Source organism: Mycteria americana, chromosome 10 (genome assembly GCF_035582795.1).
Source record: "Mycteria americana isolate JAX WOST 10 ecotype Jacksonville Zoo and Gardens chromosome 10, USCA_MyAme_1.0, whole genome shotgun sequence".
NCBI classification, from domain to species: domain Eukaryota; kingdom Metazoa; phylum Chordata; class Aves; order Ciconiiformes; family Ciconiidae; genus Mycteria; species Mycteria americana.
This window is the reverse complement of record NC_134374.1, coordinates 9,558,177-9,571,160: the sequence shown is the minus strand read 5'-3', so window position 1 is coordinate 9,571,160 and position 12,984 is coordinate 9,558,177. Positions and strand designations below refer to the sequence as shown.

Here is a 12,984-nt window from a genome sequence, read left to right as displayed (position 1 = left end):
AACCGCTGTTTGTGGGGGAACTGCTGTTGTGACACTGGCTGGAGTGGAGGCAGCAGAATTAGAGGAGAAGGCTGTGGCTGGAGCAGCATAAACACCTGTTGAGGTTGAGATTGCTGCAGAGTTCACCAACACCTGGAAAAGAGTCAGAGTATTCAGTAGACTGCCTCTACAAAGAGATAAAAGATTTGTTAAATAAGTGTCTTTGCTGGTTTTCAGGGCTCCAGCACTGAGCCGACACAACCTGCACTCGTGCCCTTGTTTGTCACCCCAGGACAGGGCTATGTCCCCATGATGCCCCCAGCGCTGCAGGAAGGGCCCAACTCACACCCACTTCTTGTTGATTCTGCATGTACAGTGCAAGTTTGTATCAAGGACAGAGCCTGTGCAGGTAGTCATTTGAAAGAATTGCAGTTCACATGCCCAGACCACTCAATGTTTTCTTCCTAAACTTATCAACAGAAACACAGCTAGAGCCTTCCAGTGCACTTCATTCTCACACTGAAAGCTTTTGCTACTTTCTCATAGAAAGCTGGAGAGAAAGCTTATCCCACGCAAGACAACTACATTTCTTCAGTCCAGGCTGTTGGATGACTAATTGTCAGGAACATAACCTGCCAGTTATAAATGACCACTCATTTTCATGTGTTCAATGCTTTTATTTTGTGCTATCAGTGCAAATTAAACACCAAGACTACCACCATTTGTGCAACAGCTTTCACAAAACAAATCTTACAAACATACAGCAACATACAACAGATCAAAACAGTATTCTTACACTTTCAAGAGTCATGAAACCTACGCAGAATGAAATTAGACAGAAGAAATACAGCTGTTACAAATATGTGACCACTAGGGGCAAAAAAGTTTTGTTTTGCAAAATCTGAGAAAGCCAACCTATTTCAAACATTTCCATCCTCTAATGACCCTGTGCCCAATTTTCAGCTGTAGTTGTAATAGCAGCCTACTTCAGTGCTTAAACAAGAACCAGGTGTCTAAGTGTTCCACCGTAACCCCTCACAGAGGTACACAATGCAACATTCCTTTAGCAATAGCATGGGGTTTTTTTTACACACACTTTATATAGTCAAATTCAAGCTTTCTGTTCCCTGCACTATAGTTTATGTATACCCTTTTCCTACGCTTTCCCTACATAATCAACTGAAACAACATCTTGTCAACTACCACTAGCATAAACCTAAAGAGAAACATGAAATTTGAATGCAGTTTAATCAACTGACCCAGCCCACTAAGACAGGATAACATTTACGAAACAATATTAACATATAGTTGACAAACAAGAAACGAGAAACCAAGGGCAAGAAGTGAGCTTATAGCTCCCACATTTACATTCCTTGAGGTACATCATGAGGTGCAGGGTTAGGTGAGGCAATATAGCTGACTTGGTGCAGTGGTCCAGAACTTACAGCATTAGCAATTTGTGGAGAATTTCCATACGGTGGATTTACTGGATGCCAGGTACTAATATAGCGATAGGCAGGTACTAAAGAATCAAACCCAGGAAGAGACTGCTGGCTGAAGGGGTCCGACATGACTGGGTAATATACTGGCCCGTAGGACAGAGGTGGAGGCTCTGCATTTTGGAAGTTACCTTAAAAAAAAAAAAAGGAACAAAATACACACACTTACCATATTTTACCATATCTATGGCCTTTTTATGCAGACTTTCTTTACCATGAACACAGCATTGTTTTGGTGGCCAAAAGGGAAAATCCACTTAGATGACAATTTTGTGCCCATATACGTCCCTCCTAATGGAGAAGCCAAAATCATTTTGGGTCCTAAGTCAGACTAGAGGACAACGTGCTCTTCTCATCACTAAGCCCTGTTCAAGAATTGCTTAGTAGCATTCTGCATTGGAGCAGCAGCTTTTTCAAGAGGGACTCAGGTAGAGAGCTAATGTATTCTTTCCCTTTTTGATGTCTGACCATATGACACCAATCTATGCAAAAGAACCACCCCAGCTGAACAGGTTGAAGCATTACCAGAGCAATAAACCTGTATGCCTCTAGGCAACAGTTTTGTTATGATGCACTCCTTTCCACCACTGACCGTTTGCCATGTTCCATACATTTTAACGAGCTAGGCATCTGACCTTTTTGACATTTTTCCTCATTTAATACAACCTTCCTATTTACTGCCAAGCATATCTACAAGCTTGTTACAAAGCTGCTAGGTGAAACTAAGTTTTGCTGTAGATTTTACACACAGTTAAGAGACACAGCTAGCAATAAGAGCTACTCAAGAGATAACAGCTCAGCATGCTGAGCCTAAACCCAAGGTTTGCAACATCTTCCTTTTAAAAATTCCTGGGGAGTTGAAATACCGATGCTCAGTGCTTGCCAAAACTCAACTGCCTCCTTTACATTAAATACAGGCTTTCTGTTTTGCTACCATGACTATTTGCTTATCAGTAAGCAAAGAGATTCCTTCACAGTTTTAGAAAAAGTTCTCCCAAGTAAAAGTTAGTGTACCTAGTACAGGCCTAGAAAGGATTACTTCTTCCTTTTTATGGCTTTAGAAAGCCCTTGACACATTGGTGGCTACACCAGTGACTCTGACATACTTTAAGCAGTACCACAGATGGCAGAGGAAATTGTGATAACCCCTTACAAGGTTTACTCTATGTCCTCCCAACCTCGTGCTTCCTACAGGATAGCAAAGCTGCAGGCAAGCAGATCCTATGGAGCAGTCACGCTCTGAAAACCTATTTCCTCACTTCTCATGAGTTGTGTATGTGGTCTTATACTCAAATACTAACCATTTGCAGGTGCTTCCAAGGGAACCTGGTGGACTTCAGTTCGCCCAGCATCAGTGTAGAGCTGAGGTACTGACTGATCAAGGACATTAGCCGGCTCAGCATATGCTGGATAAACTTCCAAAGGTGATGGTGGCAGCACTGGCTGTACATACACCATGGAAGGCCAACAGCTCTGATGATAATACTTTGAGGAAAGGAAAAAAAAAATATACAAGGTCATGCATACAACCGCATACTCTCCATCCCTCCTCCAAATCACTACTAGTGTCAGATCTAAAGTTAGGAAGAAGTATATTTGTTCCTTCCTAGCCCCTTAAGATACTACACACACCAAAAAAACCACCCCAATACAGCCTACCAGAAGAGATATTGCAATACTTGCAGCAATAACCACCTCAGTTCCACACTGCTGTTGTGTCAGAAATCTTTACAGAGAAAGAAGATGCCCACCTATTGACTTTGTCATATTCAAAGAGATTTTTCCTATTTCTTCAGCTGAAGAAGCTGGCATTACTTCTTTTACTTCCTGAGCAGCAGCACTGACACTGCATATGACTGCTGGTGCAGAGACAACTCTTCAGCAGAGCAACAGTTCCCAGAACACAGAGAAATGGTGCTAACCAGTCTGAACACAGCTGTACAAGTCCTAGAAGACTCAAACCACACATCTCTAAATGGTCTTTGATGTCTTGTCTAAGTACACAATTTTTATTAAGAATGGCTCAGGTTTCTCCCCTTATCTTCACAGAAAGAACATTATTTATCCACCATCCTCTGCAAAAAAAAAAAAAAAAAAAAAAACCACCACCACAACCCAAAGGAAAAAAACCAAACAACTAAACACACATACTAGTGTGCTTCACATTTTGAGTTAGAACTTCACTTCCTGAGCTATACTTTCATCTCCACCAAACAAGCCTATACGTATTGATAGTCAAGTGCACAGGATGCACGTTTAGCACATTTGGAAGTCTTAACTGCATCAGTATATTTGTCAAGAAAACCAGCAGTTTTTACAGGCAATTTACTGGAGTCATTTTAAAAGCACTTACTTGCAATCCCAGATTAAAATAATACCGCAAGACCTTTGTATCTGAAATTAAAGGATATGACATTGAAGAGTATCAACTGAGAAGCAAAAGAAATTCACATGCATTAAGAGCATTTTAAGTTACTCTTACTTAATGAATAGGAGTATTTTAGCACTACTTTTTCTTTAAAGTTTTGAGGGTGAAGAATATATCTTGAATATAAATAGTTGTTAAAATTAGTTTATCTTTTTTAGTTCAGTTAGATATTTGTGCAACAGTAAAGCATTTGTCTGACCAACTTATTACCTAATTTCAATGATTACATTAGCTTCAATTTTGATTTATGCATCTTGGTTACTCAAGGGATAATTGTCAGTGTTGTTGCAAGTCTCCATTGTCTAAGCAACTAGGATTTAAGCAATTCTGGCTTCCTGTTATGACTGGGTTTTTAGAGGAAAAAGTATTTAACAAATACAAATATTGATTATGAGCCCCTAAATTAAGTTGACCACTAAAAGCACTCCCTCCCTTCCTCACTACAGAAATGAGAAAGGGTTTGGAAGCACGCAGACAGGCAGGACCAGCCTTCTCATACACCAGTGACAGTTCACCCCCAACATACACACATTACATACACACTCTGCATACATATTGCAAATACCAGTACTGGGCTGGCATGCGAGACAACGGGCCAACTCCACAGAGACTCCAGCTTCACACTGCTTCTGCCCAGTGTAACGTCTAGCTCTGCCACTATCTCCATCTTCAGAGCTTTGTTGAGCAACGACCCCAGACATATGTCAATGGGGACAACATATGCAGCAATCGTAAGACCTTCTGACCTAGTTTTGGGGTGCCCCCAAATTTTATATCAAGTCAGAACATGGAAGGGGGAGGAGTAATGAATATGTTCCTTCCTTCCCCTTCCTCACAAGGCTACTCAGTTCCCAGCTTTCTTGCAAGTAGTCTTTTACTTCTGTCTGCCATGTACTGAATAATTTCCCCCAGGCAAATACACGATATGCTGAGAAGCAATCCCTGATGTGTGTGGGAACTTTGAAACCACTCTCCAGAACAACAGGGTTTTGAACTAGGAAACGCATTTCCAACTGTCCAAAAACACTGAAGCAGTTTTAAACCTTTATAAGCTGACCACTGAAAGGAAAAAAGAAAGCGCACGTTTTAATCCTATGATGCAGTTCCGGAACTGTGCATGAGAAAAATTGTTGATTTCTCAGGTTCAGCTACAGATTTGTTTTAAAGGCTCAGGAAAGGCAAGTCACCTATTCCACAGCAGTAGGCTTGCGCGTGCGTGCACACGCACAGACTTTGCTTCAGTACTGCTGGGAGCTGAAAGGGAAAGCAGGGAGACAACTCAAAAGGAGCGAGCCACTAAGGGCTTCAACTTCGCAACACCTCCAGAGTTACCATGTATACACCATCCTCTTACCGCCTACCCGCTTCCCCCTAGACCAGGGCCTTGCCTCCACATTGCTTCCCTGTCCACCCATCCACCACATGCGCGCTTTCCCAGCCCCGCTCTGCTACGGTACCGCGTGTCGTACTTTGCTGCAGATAGGCCCAGGGTCAGAAAAGCAAACCCCAGCCCTGAAATGCACGAGGATTTGTTCCTCCGTTGCTGCTGCCAATTCTCAACTCTTTCACTGTTCAGCATATTTGATCAGGGCAACAATCCACGCAGCTATTTTTGGAAGCGCACACAGATCCTTCCTTACAGCTAACAGCTGTACGCTTACTCCTGAAAGGGCTGGTGCTTTGGCTGTGGCACTGACCACCGTCAGTCAAATATTAAAAATAAGCCCGAAGGCTCACGTAAATGCCAACTCTTTAGTGTCTAGCTGAAACTGCTTCTACATTTGGAACAAGGCTGTTTCTTCTTTTAAATCTGATTTTGTTCTTCAATTGTTTATGCAAATCTATGCAAAACAAGCATAAGAGCTGAATGAAACAGCTGCTTCCTAGCAGCGATAACAGTACAAAGGAAGAGCTGGGAGACTGAAGTGACAAACTGATACTGGAAATACTGACGTCTGTGGAATGCTGGAACAGAAGCCAGTACAGTAGGAGACCAGTTTTTGTTTATATTCCTCTTTTAGATGTCTAGAAATCAAGTCAATCTTCAGTAAAACACGACTACCTTATGAAGCAATAGCTAAGCCAATACAGTTAACCACCCTGACACGAAACTATAAAGACCCTGTTGACTACCGATAAAAATCTCATCTTACAATGCATCCGGACAAGAATCAGGACAAAATTTTTACTGTGCCGATGGGAAGCTCTGGTCAATCCTGACCGCCACTGCAGCCTCTGGAACACAGCAGTATCAAGCAGTCTTTTCTCAACAGCTCCTGCAAATACAAGGGAGCAGGCAGGGGTAGGACACCTAAGGTCACCGTGTTAATAAACACGTTTCACAAGCCCTAAGCTCCATGAAAAAAAAGATCCAAGAGACTCTGAAAATTGCAACACATGCAGACATACCAAGTAACACTAAGGCACACGGCAGGTCTTCCTCCCAAGTCCAGGACTTCTGTCTGTTGACAAGTCACACTCCCAATCTATACCAGCCCTGCAAGTACCTTTAGCAAAGGGCACAGAACTCTAGGTCAAGTATACCCACATACTTGACCCCGCACCACTCCAAAGCTTCTGGATCTCTGAACTTAAAGGCCATACAGCATTATACTCCAGCAGTGTGACAACATAAATGCTACGTGCAATTCCGTGTTAACTACCAACCTTAAAATCCTTCAGAAAACTTCTAGAGCCTGTGCCAAGAAGGACGTGGCCAATATTATGTGGAGCGACTCAGCTGAAGAGCTACAGGCAGGGTCTCAAGAGGTTGTTAATCCACATCCACTCCAGATTCTTGTCAGTACACTTCACACCCAATTCTCCCAAGTGCTGAAAGCCTCAGTTAAGGGCATTCAGCTAAAGCTGAAAACCATTAACTCTCATGTGTGCACAGTATCACCTAGAGTGATACTACTGCAGCAGGGAAGTGGAAAACAGAAGATTCAAGACTAACAAAGCCAGGAATTGAGAGCACCTGCAAGAGAGCAGAGTTATTGCAGAGCACAGGAGCAGTACCTCTGAAAGCAGCAGGCCTTGGAGCAGCCAAGCCATAGTGTTTTGGAACCTGCCTTCTTCCACATCAACTTCTGACAAGACAAGCATGTTGCACGGTAAACGCAACAGAAAGAATCCATAGCATTTCAGCCCAAAGTTGTTCTGCCACCTACCAGGTGCAGCCACCTGAACTGTAGGTATCAAGCATAGCTCTTTCTCTGACCTGAAATTAGCCCTCTAGGATTAGGACATTGAGGAAAGTCCCACACACGGGCAACAGAGCTACTTTGCATGGCAATACACTGAATCAAGCATGAAAACAATTTGCATTACTAAAATATTTTATGCTCCAGCTTTTATGCACCAGCTTTTGGAATAAAAGCCAAAAGCCTTACGTTCTGATGCAATACAAGCTACAACTGCCACATACCTGGAATATGGTCAGTTACAAGGATGGGGGGTTTGGGGGGAGATGGGGGGGCGGGAGGTGAAGGAGGAAATCAGTGTCAGACAGTTGTAGTGAAATGACACTTTTCAAAACAGCACGAAAAAGGAACACTTGCATTTCACAGACCCTACGTATACACAGCCAGTTCTTGCCCTCACTCGCCCCTGAATGAAAAGCTACTCTCTACAGGAACAGAGACCATGGGAGATTCAGGAACTTGAACTAAAGGTAGTAAGTCTGAGAAAATCACGTCACCTGCTGTATCTACAGATGGCTATGAGAATAAGCCAGCTACGATGCACAGACTTTCAACATATCGGGGGGGGGGGGCAGTATTTAAAAAGCCTAGGTACTTCAACCAGTGTGCAGAGATATAGCCACTACTTGAACAACAAAAATGTAAACAGCCAGACAGTTTTGCACTGCTGCTCCTCAGAGTAGGCTTCAGCTTACCTCTAGCTTGGCCTCACGACTGCTAGACAGAGCTTCCCCCCATGATCCCTGCCAGACAAGGCAGAAATAGCTGGAGCTGTGGTACATGCTGCAGTGGCAACACAGGTAACCATAACTGAACTCCAACTCATATCCAGAGCAGTTCTGCTCCAGTCTGAGCACTACACATTAGCACAAGCTGCTACCAAGAGGACCAGCAGGCTGAATAACCAAGGTTTCTTCTACAGCCCTTCTAAGTTTTTAACCCTTAGTGCAGTTTGAGCCAAGGCACTGTCAAAAGACTGAGCAAGGGGGCATGCACAGGGTAGAGCATTTCCTACAACTGTCCAAAACAAACACACAACCAGCAATCCTTATCAGCTAAGACAAGACACTGCATCACGGAACAGTTTTATCTGCCTCTTGAGACGCGTGCAGTGACGCAACGGTGGCACGCTTGGGCCTCACAGCGTTCCCCACCTAGAGAAAAACAAGTTACATAGCATAACAGCAAGCAGTACTGTTATTCCTGCAGCTGAGAGGCACTTAGCTTGCGATAAGGACAGACGACAGCTTGATCTTTGGGTTATTAAACCAAGCTCTGCGATTTACAGGCTCTATTTATGCCTTGTGAGCCATAAACATGGCAGAATGAGGGCATAAATTAACAACAACAACAACAACAACAACAGAATCAAATATGTAATATGCCTGTTGCACTGCTTACCGAGCTTGGCTGCCTGAATGCAACCTTGCACGGTATGCCGATATTCTTAAATCGTAAGAGCAAGTTGACTAAGAAGATTACCACTTTCAAAATGAAGTCCACGTTCAGCTGACAAAGCCCAAAGCTGTTTCTGAGCTGCTCTGCTGGTCTTTGCACGCCCGTTCCTTAATAGCTGAAACGTACCTTAAACACCGTCATAACTGACGACAGTACACAAAAAGGCTATGCACACAAGGGACAAGACGACCCTACGCTTTATCCCCAGTTTATGATACCTCAGAATGACATCTTGGAGCCATACAGGGAAACAACACAATATCCCACGGAACCGTGCAACAGCACAACTTTATAAACACACGGATTTGGGGTTTTTTGTTTTAATCCGTTATCAGAAGAATGATTACTCCACCAAGAACCAGTATGATACAGGCCAAGCACCCTCTCCCTTGCTATTCATTTCTTTAGGATGCTGCCTAGAGCTGCAGCAATCACATGTTTCAGTCAGACATGAACTTGCTATTCAGAACTGGGAATTAAAACATTTTTAGCATAAGCACCCATAATATTATTTCTCACTCCCTGCAAGCTGCAAAGAGCCATTTCTTCTCGCTATAGGTATTCTGTTAAGTTTCCATGGAGAACACAAGTCAGAAGCGTGCCAAAGAGCAGCAGTAGTACAAGCACAAAATACCATCGTTACCTCGAGGCAGATCACTGCCACTGGGATCACAGGAGTAAGGTGGAAGAACGGCACCAGCTTCTCCCACCTCACTGACCGGAGGAAGAGGAGCTGAATACATTGGGAACGGCACCGAAGAAACTGCTACAATTAGAAGGAAACCAAAGTCAAGTCAAATTTGCAATGGCACGTCAAACGAGCAAGATGTCAAGTTACACAATTAAGCACGCACTTCTTTGTCACCTCAGTGCCCCTAACCGCAAGCTAGTTCAACAAAGTTCTCTTTAGCAATCCCTTTGAAAGAAGTCCAGAAGAAATTTTAAGACCAGATGGGAAGGTTCCACTCTCACAAGCCTTAACCGTCTGTCTATCTGCAAGCTTCATATTCCAGTTAAGAATAAATGTCTTTTTCTATCATTTCTCCATACTAGAAGGCAGGCCAGACTTTCCTTACGTAACTGTCTGTCCTAGAACAAGAGGGAACAGACTAATCACTTTAAGTCATCAGAAGCGTGACAGTAAGCCCACAAAAACAGGGGAAGGGTCAAGACGTGTCAGGCCAAAAACATTTTGGACAGGCTACTGTTAAATATTCATCAGGCGGCCCACACCTCTACCACACCAGCAGGTTATTGGTAATGGCATCAGCGAGTAGACAGCTTAGAGAACTGTGCTGACTGAACTTGCACGCAGAGCGGAAACAAACACACCAAGGAGAGAAATGGAGAAGAAAAGGGAGACAGAATTGAGCACAACTGGAGGTGGAGGGTTTTTTGGATGCTCAATGAAGAGTTACAGAAGACATGGAAAGTCCTCTTTATAAGAAGGGAAAAATCATTTTTTCTTCACAGATGTTTCACAAGAAAAAAGGAGATACAGCGTTCCAGTTGGCAAGCGCACCACGTGACAAATCACAAAGTTGATCCCCTTGCACAGAAATAACCGAGCACAGGAGCTAACTAAGGGCCACAGAAATGAACTGGACATTGGCACGGATCCTGAACCATCACAGCCAGTGAGTCTTTCGGAAGGGATAATGAAGCCTCAGGACCGATATCTTGACTCAAGAGGAAAATTAACTGTAGGAAATCGGGGCAGAAGGGAGCTGCCATGAACTTCTGCCTTCCGAAAAGAACTTTCTAGCAAAACACTTGGCATTGATGGCTAAAGGTGGCCAGGGGGGAACCCAAAGCAGACACCTCCAACTCCCGGGCAAATTCAGGGGCAACTGTCCCCTTCCAAACATGAAAGCAACAAGTCAGCAGTGAAGTTACAGCTACTATTAAGTCAGTTTAAGCCAAAGCAAGCGATACTACTCTTTGTTTTTATTTTAAAAAAAAAAGCCTTTTAACATTTCTCTTGGGTGGGTAGGGGGAAAACTGAAAACCTTAGACGTCCAAGTCCATAGGCATAGTATGTACGGTCTACCTGGCCTCCCTAGAGAGAGGGGAGGTACTACGACTGGCTGAACCGCTGTTTGTGGGGGAACTGCTGTTGTGACACTGGCTGGAGTGGAGGCAGCAGAATTTGAGGAGAAGCCTGTGGCTGGAGCAGCATAAACACCTGTTGAGGTTGAGATTGCTGCAGAGTTCACCAACACCTGGAAAAGAGTCAGAGTATTCAGTAGACTGCCTCTACAACTGGCTTTCACAAAGACCAGGGACATATCGCAGAGTTCAAAAATCCTCACTTCACACAAATGCATTTTGGAAGTCCTAACTGTAGAGGCAGCAGTAACTATCCCAGGCCCCTCAAAATTGGCTTGAAAATACCAGTTTAGAGTTGCAGACACCTGCAAGGCATCTTTGCACCCTTCTGTTTTGCTTATGTTTCTAGGGAATTGTATTCTTTGCTACAAGATGCTGTAAGGGGCAGGTAGAGGGACCCCACAAACTGACACTAACCAAGCAGAGCGGTCACCTCTCCACAGGGCCGACGCAATAAAGTACTAGATACTACCTTCTGGGGATAGCTGTAGGAAGCCACTCCATCTTGAGGTGACACAGAGACTGGCCCTTCTTCCTGAAGGGATTCCAAAGCAAAGCATGGTCCATTTAAGAGGCAAAGAAGTCACAAGGCACACATATACCACACCCCTGCACTTTTTTTTTTTAATTTATTTATGGACTATGCGCACACAGAGGATCTTTTGTAACTCGAGGAAAAGCAGTTCTTTTCTAAAAAAATAAATTTTAAAAAGTTCCAAAGTCAGTTCTCCCCGAGGTCAGAGCTCTCCAGTCCCACAGTGGAGGAATAAGACTAACTGGAACGGGACTTGAAGGGCGGCATGATAAAAGCAAGTGCTGCCTGGAGCAGAAAAAGAAGAAAAGTAAACAGCACTGAAATACACCCTTTCTCTTTGCAGAGGGGAACGTGGAAAATCATTAATCTATCTAGTACAATTCAGACTGTACTTGCAGACCCAGACAAAAACCTCACCGTTTAGGGAGGAAAAGGGGACTGAATATAGAGATGAAACCATCATGCCTTTCTTCCAAAAGAAGTCTCTGACCTACTACGTTAAGCCTGCATCCAAGGACAGTTCCTATGAAGAACACCACACGCTTCACAGATTCCTAGTCTGAACAGACAGCGACTAAAGCTTACCAAGTTTGTTGTAGGTTCTGCTGAACTAAATGCTGTTGCAGGTTCACAGTCGGGATCTGGAGGGCATAGGCAAAGTTAATTGAAAAAAAAGTAGCATTGAACCTCATCCTTCAGAAACTTATAAAAAGGTCATAATGACCGCAGTACATTCACCAAGTGTTCTATCAGAAAAGACTAAAGTTTTACTTACCTGGAGGTGCATAGATATATTCTTCATGAAATTTCCCTACAAGAGAGGGGAACAGGAAGCTTTGATTCGGGGGGGGGGGGCAAGGCAGCTTAAAGCTGAAGTTACCACAATTACATTACAGCGCACCCATTAACTAGCTGCTTTCACTATCCCATTGCTTTGTGCAGAAGAGGTAAACGCTCAAGATATGCTCACGTTGTTATTCTACCAAGTATCAAGGTTGCCATTACCAAATTTACACCACACGCTCTTATGCGGCAACTTGGCTTGCTGCAGACCTATGCAATCACAAGGGTGGTGGCGTAGCAAGCTTAAACAGAAGTGACACATTTCTATCAGACAACAAAGAAAAATAATGTGCAGGCTCACACGCATGTTCAAAGCTCACAATAAACAAATATTTAGAAGGTGTAAGGAACCTACTCTCACAGTCAAAAGCACGCTGAAGACCTTCGAAAAACCTGTCTTTTTGCCCACTAATCCTTTGAGAACTCACCATTTTCACTTGTTTCTTCCTCCTCCTCTGAGGAATTCAGGGTCTGCTTGTTAGGCGGAACAGAGTTTGGACCTCTCCTCGCTACCCAAAATCCTGCTGGACCATGCACAACAGGAGCAGGGCTACCCTGGCTCTAAAAAGCAAAGTCAGAAGCATGCATTCAGAAACAGTTGAAAGCTTTCCGTGCTCCACACACACACACACACGCAGTAGAAACAGGCTGGCAGACCAAGCTTGCTGCAACCAAAACTTACTAGATTTACCATTTATGTGTCCGTTCCTATGCACCTTCACTGCGGCAACACAGTTGCGGACACATTTCTTTCCTTTACCTTTTCTTCTGCCTAGCATACTTAAGGTAATCCACTTTTGAAGACCTACCGCTGCCCTGTGCAATACAGTCCAGCTGCTGCCTCCCAGAACTTAGCCGGCTTCATCTCAAGCTCAAACAAAGCTGAAAACGAGGGAGCAGACCCCAGACAACAGCCAAGACTGCTACCCC

The 12,984-nt window shown here is 43.8% G+C and overlaps 1 protein-coding gene across 1 annotated transcript in view; it reads right to left on the bottom strand.

Annotated features, from left to right (window-relative positions):
- Positions 1-647: 647 nt before the first annotated feature.
- Positions 648-12,984, bottom strand: part of ALG13 (ALG13 UDP-N-acetylglucosaminyltransferase subunit) — a 31,570-nt gene continuing 19,233 nt past the window's right edge. The window contains exons 20-28 of the mRNA XM_075512884.1: positions 12,483-12,615; positions 11,987-12,022; positions 11,797-11,852; positions 11,149-11,211; positions 10,618-10,789; positions 9,211-9,333; positions 3,832-3,872; positions 2,780-2,963; positions 648-1,609 (exon numbers count right to left, since the gene is read on the bottom strand). Of these exons, the coding sequence (XP_075368999.1) occupies positions 1,344-1,609; positions 2,780-2,963; positions 3,832-3,872; positions 9,211-9,333; positions 10,618-10,789; positions 11,149-11,211; positions 11,797-11,852; positions 11,987-12,022; positions 12,483-12,615 (1,074 nt within the window). The 3' untranslated portion in view covers positions 648-1,343. The remainder of the gene's footprint in view (positions 1,610-2,779; positions 2,964-3,831; positions 3,873-9,210; positions 9,334-10,617; positions 10,790-11,148; positions 11,212-11,796; positions 11,853-11,986; positions 12,023-12,482; positions 12,616-12,984) is intronic.